The sequence below is a fragment of the Jaculus jaculus genome, chromosome 16 (genome assembly GCF_020740685.1).
Source record: "Jaculus jaculus isolate mJacJac1 chromosome 16, mJacJac1.mat.Y.cur, whole genome shotgun sequence".
NCBI lineage: Eukaryota > Metazoa > Chordata > Mammalia > Rodentia > Dipodidae > Jaculus > Jaculus jaculus.
Window position 1 is genome coordinate 9,104,875 of NC_059117.1, and position 18,975 is coordinate 9,123,849.

Here is an 18,975-nt window from a genome sequence, read left to right on the forward strand (position 1 = left end):
ATAGAAGGCTAAGAAATAGTGAAGGATTCAGAGATTAAAGAAAGATCATGCATGTACCAAAGCAAGAAAGCACCCCAAAACAAGACACACACGTAGAAGGCAAAGAGGAAAACACCCAGGCGGAAGGACGTTCTCCCCTTCCGAGCTTGACTCAGAGACTTTCACACGTATTCAGGAGAAACCATGGAAAGAGCAGAGAGCTTACACACTTGGTTAGGCTCCTTTATATGGATCAGACATCCAGTTAGGGGGGTTAACAGTTAAGTTTGTTTTCTGACTCAGTTCTTTCTAGTTGCCTATACTTCTCCAGGACTCTGGGCTGTAGCCACCTCCTGTGCCTTCGCACTTGTAAATTCGTTGGCATATCCTTCTTCTGTCACTCTTTTTTTTTTAAATTTCTTCCAGGAGACAACATTTCAGTGGGGGATGCTGGTATGCATTGCAGAAGAAGCACAGGGTCTAAGCCCTGTGTGTCGGGCCAGGGAAAGGAGAAGGGCGCATGGCCACATGCGTTCACACGTGCTTGCACGTCCCTTCCTCGTGTTCTGATCCCTGCGCTCAGGTTCATGCATACCAGGACCTAGCCTATTGTAGCTTGTTATTTCCCTGCCCATTCCTTTCAGTGTCCTTCCTCCGTACCCTGCCTGCTGAGGGATACCGGGGGTTGTGTCCATTCTCTCACACTTCGGTACCCTCAGCGCCCCTGTGGCTTGCGCTCGGTGGTTCTTGGCGCCCTTCCTGTGGTCTATGGTGTATTCTCTTCTGGGACCTTTGGTCTACTTGAGGACAGGTATCACATATGTCTTAAATTAGTCAGGTACTCATTTTCATTTAATTCATAAACTTTTCAGGATTCTTAAATGGTTTTTAAATTATTAATCATTGAAGCATCCAAATGCCTGCCCCAAACCAGTCTGTCCACAAGTCAGTCTGTCTGCCTACAAGTCAGTCTGTCCACAAGTCATTCTGTCCTTTCAAGCATTCTTAGGCCACAGGACCTAAATACTAGAGTGTAGCTCACCCTTAATCTGTCCAGTGAGCTGTAGTTTTATTTTGTTATTTTTCTTAATTTTTGTGACAGAATCTCCCGCTCAGGCTCACCTGGAATTCATTATCCTCCTGCCTCAGCCTCGTGAGTGCTGAGATCCACTGAGTTTTATAAGAGGAACTTACATACCAAATAATTTTGGTTTAGTTTTTATAAAAAGGTCCCGCCTGTAGAGAAGTGACTCCAGGCTTTCTAATGCTTTTAACCATAGGAGCATTTATATTACATGGCATTTTGGGGCTGAAATATGTGTTCAGACCAAGTAACTTCTGTAGCTTCTCTTTTGCTAAAACGTGACTATTCCATCCTTCCAGCTTTCTATACAGGTGTGGTGGTTTGAATGCAAAAGTATTCCCCCCATAACCTGAAGGAATTTTGTGTGTGTGTGTGTGTGTGTGTGTGTGTGTGTGTGTGTGTGTGGTAGGGCCTTTCTCTAGCCCAGGCTGGATTGGAATTCACTATGTAGTCTCCAGCCAGTCTTACGCTCGCTCACAGTGATCCTCCTACCTCAGCCTCCCAGGTGCTGGAATTAAAACCATGTGCCACCACGCCCTGCACCTGAAGTATTTTTGATTAAGCTTGCAACTTATGTCTTTAGTGAACAGAGCCCTGGGGTCAAATCTCCAGTACATCTCCAAGGTACATAAAGAACCTGTTTGAGCTCTGGCTCTTTATTTGCTGGCTAGTCTCTCTTCTGGGGATCTATGGAAGGGAACAAGTTTCTTCTGTCGTGATGGAACTCCCTGGATTCTGTAAGACTGAAAGAAATCCTTTTTTCCTATTAGCTGCTTCTGGTCAGATGTTTGTTCTAGCAGTGAGGAAGCTACTGCAGAAGAAGATTGGTACCATGAAGTGTGGCTGCTATTGCGATGAATCTGACCCTGCAGGTTTTGATCTTTTACAATATGTTTGTGGGAGGACTATGGAAGGACTTGGTACTTTGGACTAGAAAAGCCTTGTGGTGCTACTTGATGGGACATTCTAGTGAGAGTTTAAAATTTCTAAATGTAGAGAGAGTTGTGGCCTATGAAGGCTTGGCTTAAGAATTTTTGAGGGGGAAAGAGAGAACTTCATTGGAAATGGGCTGCTGGCAGAAAGGCTAGCTGCATTCTTCCACCAGTGCCCCGAGAATATGATCCAGGTAGAATTTAAAAGTAATGGACTAGTGTGCTTGGTGGAAGGTATAGAACCAGAAGGCATGAAAGACATATGCTGTAGTTTGAAGTTATGGGCACAGAGACTGGTTGTAGGTACTTAAGGATACAAGTTGTTAAGCAGATTACCACCATTAAGGATGGGTCAGCTGGTTTGCATCAGGACAGTGGAAACGAGGCCCTGAGTGTGAGCCACTGAAGGGAAGTGACTAGAAGGAAGGCTGGAGGACTACCCTGTGCTTTTAAGTCAAGGCTTATCCCCCCTGGATTTACAGAGTTGGCTACGATTCATACCTTGGGCTGGTTTTAGAAGCATGGAAAATGCAGGGAGGCATGTCATGAAGTGTAACACAACTTTGTCTTTTGGAAATTGCCCCTGGGCAAAGTGAAACAGGGTTGAAATCTCTGTGTGGAAAGCAAGGAAGGATATTGTATGGAGCTATGAAAATGAAGAATGGTTTCTAGTATAGATCCAAAATTGATTTGGATGTACCAGGACTGTGGAATGGCTGCCATGGAGAGCTGCTGGTTCAGGTTAGAATTTTTCTTGGGCTGCTCAGCCCAGCTGGAGGGGCGATATTGGAATTCAGAGACTTTCATCACTGGTTATGAATGTTGAACTTGAACTACAGATATATGATGCTTGCCTACTGGTTATTGATTTTTTTTTCATTTGTCCAGCTTTCTATGCCTTTTTGTAATGGAAATGTTTACTTTGTACCATTATGTGTTGGAAGTATTTAACATGTGTTTTGATCTTGTAGTGTTCAGTTACAAAATAGTCTGGAATCTCATATAAGACTCTGGACTTTTGAATAATGTCAAAGTTGATTAACACGATGGATGCCTTTGCAGTTGAACTGAAGGCAATTAGCATTGTGAAATGGTCATAAGTCTGTGGGGCCAGGAATGGATTGTGGTGCTTTGAATGCAAATGTATGTCTGCAACATAAGTCACCAGCAGGTGGAGCCCTGCTGGAGAAGGCGTCCCTGGAGGGTGGACCTTCAGTCCAGCACCAAAGGTGTGTAAAGAGCCAGTTTGAGCTCTGGCTGTTTGTGTTGAGGTCTGTTGGTGGTGTGTTTGCTGTGGATCTCTGGAAGTGAGCCAGCTTCTTTCACCATAATGAAGCTTCCTCTATAATCTGTAAGCCTGAAATAAGCCCTTTCCTTCCAAGGAGAAAGTAACAGGAATATGGCCGCAGGCAATGATTGCTTTCCCTTGCCTCACACCCCTTTTCTTCCCATCTGTGGTGGGCCCTTTACCTAACTTGGGACATGTCATGCTTCTCAGTGTGTCATTTATCCAAGTGACACAAGTTCTTCAGGGTAGCCGATGCGTTGCTGGCTTGGCCAGGAGATCTCTCTCTGGGTGAAATGCAGGCAGAGAATTCCTTATCGGGAAAATAACTTGGCCTAACCCCTTGCCCAGCCCTCTGCTGGCAGCCATGGGAAGGAAGCAGAATTTCATCCTGTCTTACCAGAAAAATGTCAGGCACTGGGATGGACCTGGGCTGTTCTGCCCAGCACAGCCCAGGAGGCCAGACAGGAATAAGGGTTTCCAGCTGCCCCTCTGCATGACGTCATGTAGCCCTGTTTTGGGTCCCCCAAAACCTTATTGAAAGAAATGCATAGCAAAGGTGGAGTGGATAACAACTTCTGTATTGAATCTTCTCTACCATTTATTTTTCTTTCTAAATGTTAATTAGATTTTAATGACATATTCTAACTGCACAAACTCACTGGAAAAATGTGATATTTGTATTCATACATGTTTTGTGTGATGATCAAATCAAGGTGATTAGTATATCTATAACCTCAAATATTTATAATTTCTTTGTGGAAAACATCCAAAGTCCTCACTTACAGCCATTTTGAAATATACAGTACATTATGGTCAACTATAGTCAACCACTGTTCAGTAGAATACAAGATGTTATTTCTCCTGTCTGCCTGCTGCTGTACCCCCTGACCAACCTCTCCCTGTTCTCCCTCTCTGCTGCCTGCCCGACCTCTAGTAGCTAGTATTCTACTCTTTATTTCTGTATGATCAGATGTTTTAGATTCCACATGTGATGGGAGTTAGATATTTATTTCACTTGACAACATGACCTGTAGTGCCTTTTCCTACAAATGACTTGGTTTAATTCTTTGTTATGGCTAAACAATAATATTTTATTTTATATTATACTTTCTTTAAAAATGCTTGTAGTATTTTCTTTCTTTTTAATTTTTTTCTTGATTTATTGTGTGTGTGTGTGTTGTGTGTTTATATGCTAGTGTCTCTTGCTGCTGCAAACACAAACCCAGACCAACAGGCTTTGCAAGCAAGCACCTTTAACCACTGAGCAATCTTCCCAATCTCCTTATTTTTCTTTTTAATTGACACATGATAACTGTGCCTAGTTGTGGGGCACAGTATGGATGCAGTATGCCAGTGCAAGTCAGGATTACATCTGTCCCTTTACATGCTCATCCTTTCTCACTGTCTGGAGCCTTCAACCCCTTTTCTATTTCTTCATAAAATAGATCTGAGAATGTGGCAAACTAGTCACCTTTCTGTGTGGAAAACCCCAGAACACATTTTCTTTATTTATTTATTGATGGGCATTCAGGCTGAGTCATAATTTGGTTGTTGTAAATAATCAAGGGAATGCAGGTGTCTTTGAGGCATGCTGATTTTATTTCCCTTAGATGAGTAGTCAGAAGTAGGATGTCTAGATCATATGGAAGGAAGTTGATTTCTAGTCATTTGAGGAATTCAGTAGTGTTGACAAAACATGAAAAATGTATTAAAATCTTCAAAAGAGGCTGCATGGTGTAATGGAGGGCTTGGAAGCATAGTTCTAACTCAGTGCTGTTGCTAGATCTGACCACGTTTCAGTGGCCCGGTTCCATTTAACATCATTTTACCTCCCAGTAAAACACTATTTTTTCTAATAGACAAAAGTCTGTACTAATGGGATTGTGGGTATAATTATTGAACCAAAATATTTTCCTTAATCTTTTTTTTTGTTCATTTTTATTTGTTTACTTGAGAGTGACAGAGAGAGAAAGAGGCAGAGAGAGAGAGAGAGAGAGAGAATGGGCGTGCCAGGGCTTCCAGCCACTGCAGATGAACTCCAGACGCGTGAACCCCCTTGTGCATCTGGCTAACGTGGGTCCTGGAGAATCGAGCCTCGAAATGGGGTCCTTAGACTTCACAGGCAAGCGCTTAACCACTAAGCCATCTCTCCAGCCCATTTTCCTTAATCTTTAAACAAGCATCTACTTGTGTGTTCATCGCGAGCTGTGATAAAAGATCTCCTCTAACTCTTGGTATACTTAAATGCACTATTTATTATCTCAGTTTACAAACTTATTTTCCAGAAGGGGTAATTTTAAGAATTGGAAATAGGATAATTGTCATTCTAATTTTTTAAAATATTTTATTTATTTGTAAGCAGAGAGAGAAGAGAGACAAACAGGACGGACACACTGGGTCCTCCAGCCATGGACAACACCCTCCAGATGTGTGTGCCTTCCTGTAAACCTGGCTTTATGTGGGTTCTGGGGAATCGAATCTAGTTATTAGGCCTTGCAGGCAAGTGCCTTAACTACTAAGCCATCTCTCCAGCTCCTAATTATTTTTTTAAAATCACTTGATTATAAAGAGAAAGGATTTGGGGCTGGAGAGATGGCTTAGCAGTTAAGCGCTTGCCTGTGAAGCCTAAGGACCCCGATTCAAGGCTCGATTCTCCAGGACCCACGTTAGCCAGATGCACAAGGGGGCGCACGCGACTGGAGTTCATTTGCAGTGGCTGGAAGCCCTGGCATGCCCATTCTCTGTCTCTCTATCTGCCTCTTTCTCTCTCTGTCTGTCACTCTCAAATAAATAAAAACTTAAAAAAAAAAAAGAGAAAGGATTTGAGTTTAACATTTATGCATGTGTGTATAGAAACCTGTTATAGCCATTGTTCATTGAGCCCTTTGCTTTCTGTGTAGACAGACAGTAAATATCTCACACTGTAAAATGGCATGTTTTCCTAATAGCTGTGTGCGTGCATGAGAAGGCCTGAAGCTGAGGGAGGGAACGTGGCTGTTTATGCTGACTTGAACACTGGCATAACTAACTATCCATTTTTTACTTCCAGATGATTGCAAGTTATTCAGCGAGGGAGAAAACTTTGTATTGCCCTACCTACAAACCCTAGTTGGGCTAGAGCATGCAACACTCCTAGAGCAACAGGGATCTTAGTGATTCCCTGCTGCCCATGGCAGGTTCTACAAAGCCTGTGTAGAGCCCTGAAGTGTGTGGGAGGCAAAGCCATATCCCAGAGGCCAAGCTGAGCTTACCAACTAGCTGCTTAGTCACCTAGGGCTTTTCTGAGAGGTTAATTTTCCTTATTAAAACAAGGATATGTGTGTGTCATATAAGCTTCATCAAAAGAAGTTGCAAATGTTGACTGATGTGCGTAGGAGGTGCCTTGTCTCTCCCAGCATTATGCGACGCCAAGGTAACTGGGAAAATCCAAGGAAATACAAATAGTAGAAAATGCAAGGAAAATATGAGTTTCAAGAGCTAGAGAGGTGGCTCAGAAGTTAAGCACAAGCATGAGGGCCTGAGGGGTCTGAATAGGATCTGAAGCAAAATCGGGATAGTAATGGTGTTGTTTGGAGTGGGCAGGCAGAACGACAAACGGTCTCCTCTTCTTCCTCCATCCTCTCCCGGTACACATGGGATCAGATCTGGCCACCGAGATCTTACACAAAATGAAATAAGTTTGGTATGGTGATGTGGTAGGGTTCTATGTTGAATGTGTCAGGTGGCACCTGACTGGAACATTCCTTCCCTGACAGCAGATTCTCCGGGTAGAAGGTTACGCCCTATAGACCAAAGTCTCCCAAAAGCTGATGCAAGGGGTGGGGCATGGCCGCATCTGTTCATCTGTTCATCTGTCTGTTGTCCATTTATTTTTGTTGATCTGTGTAATTATGCTCACAAGTCCGGAGGCTGTGTGGTAATATCCTCATGGCTGATTTGTGGCAGAATGAAGGATTCACCTCTGCACATGAATGGGATTCAGTATACTAAACAATGAGTTGCACTGTGGTCCAGGAACTAGAGGCTGGACTGCTCTGCCCCTCTCACAGCATGGCCCTGTGTAGCAGAAGCCAGCCAGGGAAACCAGGAGAACCAGCCTGAGCTGTTTGACCCAAGATTGTGAAAGACAAAATCTGGGTTTTCTGTTTTGTCTCATGTTGCTGTGATTCACTATTGTGTGTGTGTGTGCGCACGCACATGCGCGTATGCATGTGTGTTTTCACACAGGTGCGTGTATATATGTGGGTGTGCATACATATATTTGCATAGACTTGTGTAGGTCAGAGGACAATGTCAGATTTTATTCATCAGGTGCCATCTACCTTTCCCATCTTTTGTGAGTGAGGGTCTCTCACTGACCTGAAGGTCATCAGGTTACCCTGGTTAGACAGTGAGATTCAGAATGGACCTGTCTGCCTCCCCAGTGCTGGGATTACCAGTGTGCACGACCATGCCGGTCACTTTCATGTGTTCTGCAGATTTAACCCAAGCCCTCCTGCTTGCATGGCAAACACTTTCCTAACTGAGCTTTCAACCTAACCCGTGACTTTGTGGTATTTTAATTTTTTTTATTTATTTACTTAAGAGCGACAGACACAGAGAGAAAGACAGATAGAGGGAGAGAGAGAGAGAATGGGCGCGCCAGGGCTTCCAGCCTCTGCAAACGAACTCCAGACGCGTGCACCCCCTTGTGCATCTGGCTAACGTGGGACCTGGGGAACTGAGCCTCGAACCGGAGTCCTTAGGCTTCACAGGCAAGCACTTAACCGCTAAGCCATCTCTCCAGCCCTGTGGCATTTTAAAGACAATCGGATACATAGTGTTTTCCTCCTACATTATTCCTGGATTGTTTCTAAGTTCTGTGTGCAAACCCAAGATTGGGAAAAAAGGAAAGACAGGAGGTAAACTATTAGAAGGTTGGGCTGCCCAAACTTTGAAAGTGCTTTGAAATGATGTTGAGTATTCTCATACAACACTGGAAGGGCAAGCTCCAATAAGCATTATAGTTGATTGTGGTCTGAATTGGGAAGAGATGTTAGTTGACTGTTGAGCAGATTCAGTATAAAAACACACTTACCAGCTGTGCTATAATTAAATTACATTCTAGAGGTGCAGATGATGTAATGTGAGGTGCCCACTGCCTAATGCAGGTGGTGTAATGTGAGGTGCCCATTGCCTAGAGAAAGGTGATGGCATGCTTTTGTAGGAGTTTTTAGGTGGAGTGAACTTTGGGCTTTTGGCTCCTGCTTGCCCATCCTACTGAGGTCATGATTAATAAACATTTATCAGGAGTAAAGGAAGCCACATTCAGTTGATTCTTCTAATGTTACAGAAATATGCTAGGTGTTTTGTTACAGGTATCTCATTTACTGCCAGTAACTATTTTGAAGCAAACGGAATTTTCCCCATTTTAAAGATGATCGTAGTCCTTACTTCAGTTGTGGATCAGCTCAGTCAGAATGCTGGGAGGGCGGAGGAAAGCACAGATAAAGCTGGGCAATGCTCTTTCAGTGAGTCACCTGTGTAGAAGCTCTTAGAAGGCTCACTCCCTACGACATTTAAAGAGCAAGCGTAATTTCACAGGAATGCTGAGTGATCAGCCAACCACACGTAGTGTTGTGAGGACTGAGGACAGAAAGTTCTTCAACTGACAGGGTGGTGGGAAGAGAAGCCGTTAGATGCAGAACTGGAAATGCACTGTTCTGAGAAGGATGTCATGGGGATGCCGAAATGTTCAGGAATGTAGTTCTCCAGAGAGTGTCTTAGCTGAAACCGACCTGTGTAACAAGAGTGTGCAAGCACACTCTGTGTGCTTAAAGGCATAACTGTGTGGGGGTATGCATGCGTGCGCATGTGGTTGTGCACAGGTGTATGTGTGTGTGCAGTCACCGTCAGCACACTCTGTGAATAAGGAAACCAAACAACATGGGAGTTCCCAGTGTCTATCTATGCTTCTGGCTGTTGATGAGGTAATGCTTGCATTCCCCTTGAACTTGGAGGTATTGGACTGAACCAGTGATCTGTGAAACATTTTCTCATCTCCAGCCATTGGATGACCAAAGTCCCTTCTCTGGTTTGTTTCATAATCTTCATTTACTCATCTGGAAATTAAGCTATTAGGTTCTGTGCCCAGGAGTCTTCACAGTTACTGAAGGTAAATGCAAGCCAGAGGAAATTCTTAATTTTGTATTGACATTTTTGCTTAGTGATGAATACAGTATGTCTGCATAACTAAATGGCAGTACTTTTACTTTTCTTTGGGAGTGCAACTAGGTGTAAACTGAAGAGCTTTCTGGGTTCCAGATTGTTTGCCGCCTCATTCTTCATGTGTTCCCTATGGGAATTTTTAATTTTTTTTTTGTTTTGTTTATTTCTTTCATTTATTTGAGAGCAACAGAGAGAGAGAGAGAGAGAGAGAGAGAGAGGGAGAGGGAGAGGGAGGGAGAGAGAGAATGGGCATGCCAGGGCCTCCAGCCGCTGCGAATGAACTCCAGATACGTGCGCCCCCTTGTGCGTCTGGCTAATGTGGGTCCTGGGGAATCGAGCCTCAAACCCGGGTCCTTAGGCTTCACAGGCAAGTGCTTAACTGCTAAGCCACCTCTCGAGGCCTCCTATGGGAATTCTTCATGTGATGGTTAAGGTCTCAGATGTCTTTGGCTCTCAGCTTTTCCTCAGGAACACATGAGCTAGCAAGATAAAGCAACAGGCCTGAAAGGTTTCCCCTTTTGCTTTCATAATTAAGCTCAAAAATGTTCTCAGGAAGCCTGGGGTGGAGCTCGGTTCTTGAGCACTTGCCTGGCATGTTGAAGTCCTTGGGCTCAATAAATGGTAGTGCAAAGAGGTGAGTGAGCACGGCACTGGGCTGTTGCTTACTCTGATCAGTGTCTTGTCTACTTCTTCTTTATGATTTTAAGAAAGGAAGACTTTTCATCGTAGTGAGAAAAGCATAGCAGACTCAGGCAGCAGCTGCACAGAGTCAGGACAACAGGGACAAGGGCGAGAGCGAGGCAGCAAGCTGCCCTGGGCTGTGGTGCCGCCAGCCTCTCGCCCAGCAACCTGCTTTCTCGAGCAAGGCTCCGCCCCCTAAAGGTTCCACAGCCTTCCCAAGCACACCACCAAGTAAGATGACGTATTTAAGCCTGTAAGTCCACAGAAGACATTTTACATTGAAACACCACATTTTGCCTCTGGTCCCCATGCACTCATTGCCGTCACATGATGCAAACATGCATTCATCCCAACTTACATGTCCTTACAGTGTTTGCTATTTCAAACATGCTTCAAAAGTCTCATCTGACACCTAAGACAGGCTCTTAACTCTGATCCCTGTAAAATCAAAACACAAGTTACACACTTCCAACACGTAAGGCCACTGATTCAATATTCTAATTCAAAAGAGAGGGATGGGACATAGCAAGGAGATACTGGACCAAAGCAAGGCCAGAAACCATGAGGGCAAATACCAAGTCCTGCAGCTCTGTGTCCATTGTCTGGGAGTTGTGATGAAATCCTCTGGGGACCAAAAGTCTTGAGTATTTCTTTCCCTCCAGTTGTGCTGTCTGTATCTCTCTTGGGGGGCAGATCTTCCCCGAGCTTCTCTTGGCAGACACCCCGTGGTCCTGGCATCTCCAATGCCCTGTGGGCTCCACTGCAACTTGCACTGCATCGTCACCACTTTATGCAGTGGTCTCACAGAGCCCCTCCGTGTGGACTCTGGCCCTGTCTCACTTTGCTTAGCCTCAGCAGGTTTCTGGAACCAGAGTGCAGTTCATGACCCTCTATTTCTTGCATGTTTCACGCCTACAGAGCCACCACTGTGTGCGCTTCACACTGTATTGCCCAGTCAGAATGAAGCTTGAAGCATCCTTGTAGCAACCTCTGTTTACTTACCTTGGGGAGCAGAGAACCCTCCATTTTCCCTTCAGGCGTTTTCCTTTCAAAGAACTTGCATTTTAACTAGATCAAGTCTTTAGTAGACTGGGTCTTGCCCTCAGGGCATCCTAGCTGGGTTTTCTTTTTTTGTTGTTGTTGTTTGTTTGTTTGTTTTTTCCCCAGTGCAGAGCAGTCAGCTTCTCTTTAATGGTGGTCATCTTTTTAACAATTCCAACCAAAGTGACTGGAGCCTCTGGGCCTGGGACTTTGAATTTGATTTCTTTTCTCTGACAAAAAATCATTTTTCACATATTTTTGCTCTGTATTTTCTTCATCTTGAGTGTATATCTGAATAAGAGACCAAACCTGATATGCTTTTCTGTCTTAAAATTTCCTCCACTAGGGCTGGTAATATGGCTTAGCAATTAAGGGTACTTGCCTGCAAAGCCAAAGAACCCAGGTTCAGTTTCCCCAGGGCCCTATGTAAGCCAGATGCACACAGTGGCACATACATCTGGAGTTTGTTTGCAGTGGTTGTAGCTCTGGCATGCCCACTCTCTTCCCCTTCAAATAAATAAATAAAAGTTTTAAAAAATCCTTCACTAAACACATTAGTCCATTGCTTTTAAATGCAACCTCACTCTAATTCCCAGGACATGGGCAGAAGGTACCCAGATTCTTTGCCATATTTTCTCATGAATACACTGCCTCTAGCCTATTTCCTGACACAGTACTTATTCCCTTCTGATGCCTCATAAACCAAAACTCTATAATCCACATTTCTGTCTGCATTCTGGTCTTCCAGACTCCCGCCAGAATGCAGAATGGCCTATTAAGCTCTGCTTACAACATGTAAGGCTGCTCTAGTCCAACAGGCCTAAGCCTTCCAAACCATTTCTACAAAGCTAAAGGCATGTGCTTGGGTTTACTGTAGCAACAGACTACTTTTTGGTACCGGCTTTGTGTATCAGTTACTTTCTCATTGCTGTGACAAAATGCCCAACCAGAGCAGCTTAGGCAAAGAAAAGATTCATTTTTTTCCCCCATTCAAATGCACCTAACATCAGCCTTTCTTTTTTCAACATGTAAGAGCTCACTCTTATCACAGGGTTAAGTTTTAAAGACATTAATTCATACCTGCAAGGCAGATGGGAAGATTGAATGATTCTAGCTATTAAGCATTCATCTCTAAAGAAAATAGATCTTACAACATAAATCTATAACGTAATGCCTCTATTTAAGTTCCCCACTGCGGCGAACCCCCTGACCAGCAGGAGAAGAACGACCAGCAAACGAAGATCCTTCTTGATCACACTTTATTGGAGAGCCTCTTGGTTAACAGGAAAGCTGATGGCGAGGGGTGAGGGGGGCAGGAGTGTAGCTGCTTTTATAGGGCAGAATACTATGGGGCGCCTGCTGATTGGCTGCCATAGGCTCACCCGCCCACAAGAGCCACGGGATAGGCTCGGGACAAGGTGCGTCAAGCGCATGCGCAACCTCAAGCGAGGATGGCGCCAAGGTGCTGCCTAAATAAGGAATTGTTTACTTCAAGACTGGCAGGAAGCCAGCGCCATCTTGTAATGGCGTTTGCATTGGCTCCCTACACCCCACAAAAGTGAAAACTAGTGATTTTACACCAGTCTTTCAAGCTCTTCACTGGAAATAGATGCTAGTAAAAGCTTGAATGGATTGTCACTTCAGAGAGAAGTTGTCTCATAGATGTTTTCCTCTTCCTCCCACAGGGCTGCTTAACAACACCCAACTCCCCGTCCATGCATTCAGGGTCACTGACACTGGGTCCCTCCCTCTCACTGGGCAACATCTCAGGGGTAACTGTGAAGTCAGACATGAAGAAGCGCCGAGCACCTCCTCCTCCCAGCCCAGGGCTGCTGCGTCAAGACAAGGCATCGGAAAAGGTAGGGGAGCTGTGCCTGTAGTGATCAAAGCATCTTTTAGTGTCCCAGTTAATTCTACTGTTGCCCTTTGGAAAAACTGACATTCTTCAAATTTTTGGTTTTAGCAAGTAGTGTCCAAGGCACGTCTGTGCTGTATTTAGAAGCAGAGGTGAGATGCCACTGTGCTTCAGTGATTGAAAGCGAAAACTATTTTGAGGCCTTTGGTTTTTAAGTGCTTGCCGATTAGCATGTGTTTTATTTTAGCACTGAGACTTGGCAGGTGTCAGGGAGACTGCATTGAAACCTGTGTACAGGGAAAGATGCATCAAGGGATCTGCAGATTGTGAAGGAGATAAATCCACATCACAACATAGATGCCCCAAATAAATCAGGCTTACAGCAAAGCCGAAAGCACATTTACATATTCAGTCACTTTCAGAATGATACAGGGTTTTTCTTCTGGACTTAAGAAGCCTCCTTCCTGTGTTTATCTTTAGAACAGTTGGATTCTTTCAAAGGTTATGAAGTCACTAAGTTCGGTCCTAGAGAGCTCTGACTTCAGCAGTGGAGTTTCTTGTCTGGTGGTCTCCATATACCTGGGTCTCTTTCCTTTTTCTTTCACCAGCACCTGGAGGCATTATTTGAACTTCCCGAGCCTCTCTTTTCAGGGGTAGGACACCATGTCAAGGTACCATGGGATTTCATTTTTTAAAAAAATATTGTTTTAAACAAGGAAATAGTATTTTTTAATTTATTTGAGAGCAACAGACAGACAGAGAGAGAGAGAGAATGAGCGCGCCAGGGCTTCCAGCCACTGCAATGAACTCCAGATGCTTGCGCCCCCTTGTGCGTCTGGCTAATGTGGGTCCTGGGGAATCGAGCCTCGAACTGGGCTCCTTAGGCTTCACAGGCAAGCGTTTAACTGCTAAGCCATCTCTCCAGCCCTAAAAATATTTTTAGATATCAAGTCAACTTACTCTACTACTATTAAGTAGAAAATTCCAAAATCAGTTTATACATTTAAATCTCCATTTCTTCTGAGTAGGATGAAATCTCAGTCATATTTTGTCCTCTAGAACATGACTCTCCGCTTGTCCATCACACACACTGCCTACCAGCCACTGCATGGCTGTCTCCATCATGATTCTCGTGATATTACAGTGCTATGTCCAAGTAACTCTTACTTTACTCAGCAACAATCCCACAGGCAAGAGTAGTGATGCTAACGGATATGCCAAAGAGAAGAAAAAGTCCTTCCACTAAGCAAAAGAGTGAAACTTTTTCGTAGGTACATGTGTGTCAGGAAACACAGGCTTTGGATAGATAGGGTTTGGTACACGTGAGGCTTCATACATCTATGAAGGATGTTGAAATGCGTCCCTCCACCCCCACGCCACAGATGCGGCGATAACTCTGACTACTCTTATCTCAGCTCTGAATGTGACTATGAGAAAAAAAAAAAAACACGAAGTAGACTTTTACTGTTGTCAACTCGTTCTTGTGGGGATGAAGTTTGGTGGAGAGCATAAAGAGGGGCAGTTGGGAAGGGCTCATACTTCAGGCTCTGCAAGAAGCGGGACTCGCCAGGGTATCACACCGTCCCTGTCCATCCGAATGGCGAGGCGCAAGGCGAGGCTGAGGGTCTCTCCTAGCTCGCCAGGCTGCCGCGCTCGCTCCTGACAGCGCCGCACCTCAGCTTCCTGGCGGGCAGCGTGACGAGCGCAGCCGTCTCCCAGGCGCGCTCTCAGGGGATTTCTCTTCTTCCCTGCTCTCTGCTGCTCTTGACTTGCCTCTGCCTCGCAGAGCTTGAAGCCCTAGTGGTCTTTAGGCATGACTCCTTTGTTGTATAGTTATAAAATGTCTTTTCTTAGGATATTCTAGAAACTTAGCCGTATCGCCCAGGTTTGAAGTTGAGGTCCAGGGTCTTTTTTATGGCAGCAACTCTCTATGGTAGTGTCTCTGCATCTCGCTTGATATTTGAATTAGCTGCTTGTTTCGTTGCTAACACAAAATATCTGACAAAAGCCTCTTAGGCAAGGGGGATCTTATTTTGGTGATAGCCCATCCTGGCAGAGAAAGGAGCGTGAAGCCACTGGTCACATTTTATCTGCACTCGGGAAGTAGAGAGAGAAAACACTGGTGCTCAGGGGGCTTCTGCCTCTTCATGCAGTCTCGGAGCTCAGACCCTGGACAGCACTGCTGCCCACGGACTGGACCCCAACTCGTGGAATGGCACTGCCCACAGTCAGAATGGATCTTCCCTCCTCTGTTAAACCTTTCTGAAAACACCTTGTTGTCAAGATTCTAAATCCAGTTAACAATGAAGACAGCCATCTTCCCCAGTTAATTGTCTGTCTTCAGATCTCTGTGTCTCTACAGTACTGCCAGAGTGAGTCTTCTGGGTATCTTTATTCCTCCAGAAACATCCTTAACCTTGCATGTCAGAAGACACCTGTGCTCATCTATAAGCCTTCTCTCTCAAGATCCTATAAGGCAATACATCTGAGAAGAAAATACTCTTATCTCGTGTCTCAAACACTTTCCTGTTTCCTTTGAGATATACATGATACCCAAACTCTAGTCTGATCAGAGGAATTTAGTCGCAAAGGGCACGTCAGTTTGTTTCACACTTGCATGGTTAAGTGAGTCAGATGGCATTTAAGCTGTTTCCCGTCACTGTAATTAGTTTAGAGTCTAAAATTTTTCACAACATCCACACTGTATTGACAGCATTAGCTTTGGGATGTCCTTTTCATTGCAATCAATATGTATATTTCTTTAATAATGAAAACTATGAATTCCAGAATCAATATTATATAAACTCTTCTTCAATAATAACTGTATTTTCTTAATGTGACAGCGTACACATGAACTGTATTAGCACATAAAGATTTCTTTCTTCCAAATATGTTAATTTTTTTCCACCTTGAATGTTGTCATCATAGTTGATAAAGCCTGTATGAGCAGTAAAACATATAGTAAGTAGAGAATTGGGAATTCTAATGCAAAATAAATACCACATCCTACCCTTTACAATGAACAGAGTTTCTTCTGAGGCAGGAAAATCTTTTTTTTACTGAAACCTTTTATTTGGCAAAGGATAAGAGAAGAATTTGGCCCAAGGAAACCATCTCCTTTTTAAGCATTTTTTTTTTCAAGGTAGGGATTCAATCCACCTCAGGTTGACCCGGAATTCACTAGGTAGTCTCAGGGTGGCTTCAAACTAATGGCGGCGATCCTCCTATTTCTGCCTCCTGAGTGCTGGGATTAAAGGCGTGTGCCACCACGCCTGGCTTAAGCATTTTTTTTTTCATTTTATTTACAAACAGAAAGAAAGACACAGAGAAGAGATACAGAGAGAGAGGGAGGGAGAGGATGAGAGTGCCAGGGCCGCTAGCCACTGCAGATGAACTCCAGACGCATGTGCCACTTTGTGCATCCGCTTTATGTGAACATGGTTACTGGAGAATTGAACTCAAGTCCTTAGGATTTGCAGGCAAGCACCTTAACCACTGGACCATCTCTCCAGCCCACATTTAAACATTTTTAGTCACATGGCTTTTTAACATGAATGAAATGTATTTTGTTATTTACCAATTTCTTAGAAAGAAACCCAAAACTATATTATCTTAGCTTTTGGAAGAGAACTTTAATTCCTTCTTCATGAACTTCCTTACATAATAAAATAAGATTGGTCTGAAAACCTTATTTATATGCAATTACTACTAACATCAGTATCCTGAATAAGGTGGAAAGGTTTATTTACAATGATACGTGCAATTTATAAGAGGACAATATTTAGATTTTTTTATTTCATAAGATATGTTTTTATAAACTAGATGGAAAAATCCAATATTTATATATTCATTCCTTAAAGGTAGAATAATTTAGTCATGTGTCATGTTCCAGTTAATCTAAAACTTTTTTTAAACAATTTAAATTTTCTTTTTGTTGTTTATTTTTATTTATTTATTTGAGAGCAACAGACACAGAAAGAAAGAGGCAGAGAGAGGGAGAGAGAGAGAGAGAGAGAGAGAGAGAGAGAGAGAGAGAGAGAGAGAGAGGGGAGAGTGGGCGGCCAGGGCTTCCAGCCACTGCAAATGAACTCCAGATGCGTGCGCCCCCTTGTGCATCTGGCTAACGTGGGTCCTGGGGAATCGTGCCTTGAACTGGGGTCCTTAGGCTTCATAAGCAAGCACTTAACCGCTAAGCCATCTCTCCAGCCTAAAACTTTTTTTTTAATTATTGTATCAAACAGGTGTGGTGACACACACCTTTAATCCTAGCACTTGGGAGGCAGAGGTAGGAGCATCACCATGAGTTCTAGTCTACCCTGAGACTACATAGTGAATTCCAGGTCAGCCTCAGGTAGAGTGAAACCCTACCCCCCAAAAAGCAAAATAAACAAAAAACAAAATTATATATATACACACACACATACATATATAAAATCAGAATTGGTTACATGATTTTGTTCTCATGACAATCATCAGTATTTATTTCTGATATGTTAAGGTATTTTGAAGAGATTCTTCCCAGAAGTATTGCAGCTGGGAAATAAATGATGCTAGGTACCTGTATTCAAACCTGTTTTCAAAACATTTGAGAAGATAGGTGGATGGAAGCCATAGCACTCTGCAGGAAGGTGTTAGGGCCTCCTTGCCTTGTTTTCAGCGCCCCAATACTGTGGTTATGACGCGTCAGTCAATGTCTGTCATGAGGAACTTTCAGACACAACGGCACATTGCTGGTCTGGCCCTGATGCTGCATCACTGCTCCCCTCACCTGCGCAGGCACAGTGTCTCTCTGGGGCAGGTGAGAAATGTCTATGCCAAGCTCCACCCCAGAGCCCCAGAGCTTTAAGTCCAGAGGGAACCTGAGAATTGGCATTTCAGCACCTGTTCTGCTGTTCCAACCAGTGACACTTTGAGAGTCACCACTCAGCGTCTTAACTCACCAGATGTATCAGATGTGGAGAGTTTCTGCAGCAGAAGATTTACGTGAGCATGAATGAATCCATGCCACCGGTTAGTAATTACACAACAGCGTGCCCTGCATATCCGCAGATTCTGTGTCTGCAGATCCCACCATCCCTGGTTCAATAGTGACTGGGAGGTGTGGCAGTTGCGTCTGTGCTGAGCACATACATTGTTTTTGTTTTGAAGTCATTACGTCCTAAAAATACAATGATTGCCCTATCGTTTACTTTACAGTAGGCAATCTAGGAATAATTTACGATCTATGGAAAGATATACATAGGTTATACACTGACACTATGCCATTTTATAGAGGAGACTTGGGTGTCACAGATGTTGACATTCTTGGAGATCCAGGAAACAATTCCTTATGGATCCTAAGAGACAGCTATACAGATACGTTACATACATACCATACAGAACATTGAGGCCTAAACTTGTATTTTAAAACACAAAAATTGGTTCATAACTCTTCTAGCTGGGACCTAAGGAGTACAATGAAGAGATAATTGTCTGTTCTAGACAGAATTTCCTCCTCCCTTCATCCCTGGGATCCACGTGGTCCCCTCCTCCCTGGCCTATGTGGCAAGGGCTGTCCTTCCGATGTCTCTACCGGGATCCTGTGTGCTATAGCTGGCTCTAGGCTGGAAATCCTTAAGTGACTTGTTCCTGGGGAGAGTTTGCATTCCTCCATTTGTTAATGTGTTCATACTTTTGTTCTGCCCTTGGATCAAGTAAGTTAGTATTAGATTATGAGCAGGGGCCGCAGACAGCCTCCACACCCTCCCTGGTCCCCAGCCTCCATCTCTGTCTAGTGGAGAGTAGAGGCTGCAGACAACCTACTGAGGCAGACAGCCTCCACACCCTCCCTGGTCCCCAGTCTCCATCTGTCTAGATAATGGAGACAGGCACGAGCTGCACTAGTCAGAAGGAGGGTCCTGGCCCCGCA

The 18,975-nt window shown here is 44.0% G+C and overlaps 1 protein-coding gene across 2 annotated transcripts in view; it reads left to right on the forward strand.

The window, feature by feature from the left end:
* Cobl (cordon-bleu WH2 repeat protein) overlaps nucleotides 1-18,975 on the forward strand; it is a 229,437-nt gene that overhangs the window by 109,196 nt on the left and 101,266 nt on the right. For both annotated transcript variants that reach the window (XM_045136083.1, XM_045136084.1), the window contains one exon: nucleotides 12,898-13,071. In XM_045136083.1, coding sequence (XP_044992018.1) covers nucleotides 12,898-13,071 — 174 coding nt within the window. The remainder of the gene's footprint in view (nucleotides 1-12,897; nucleotides 13,072-18,975) is intronic.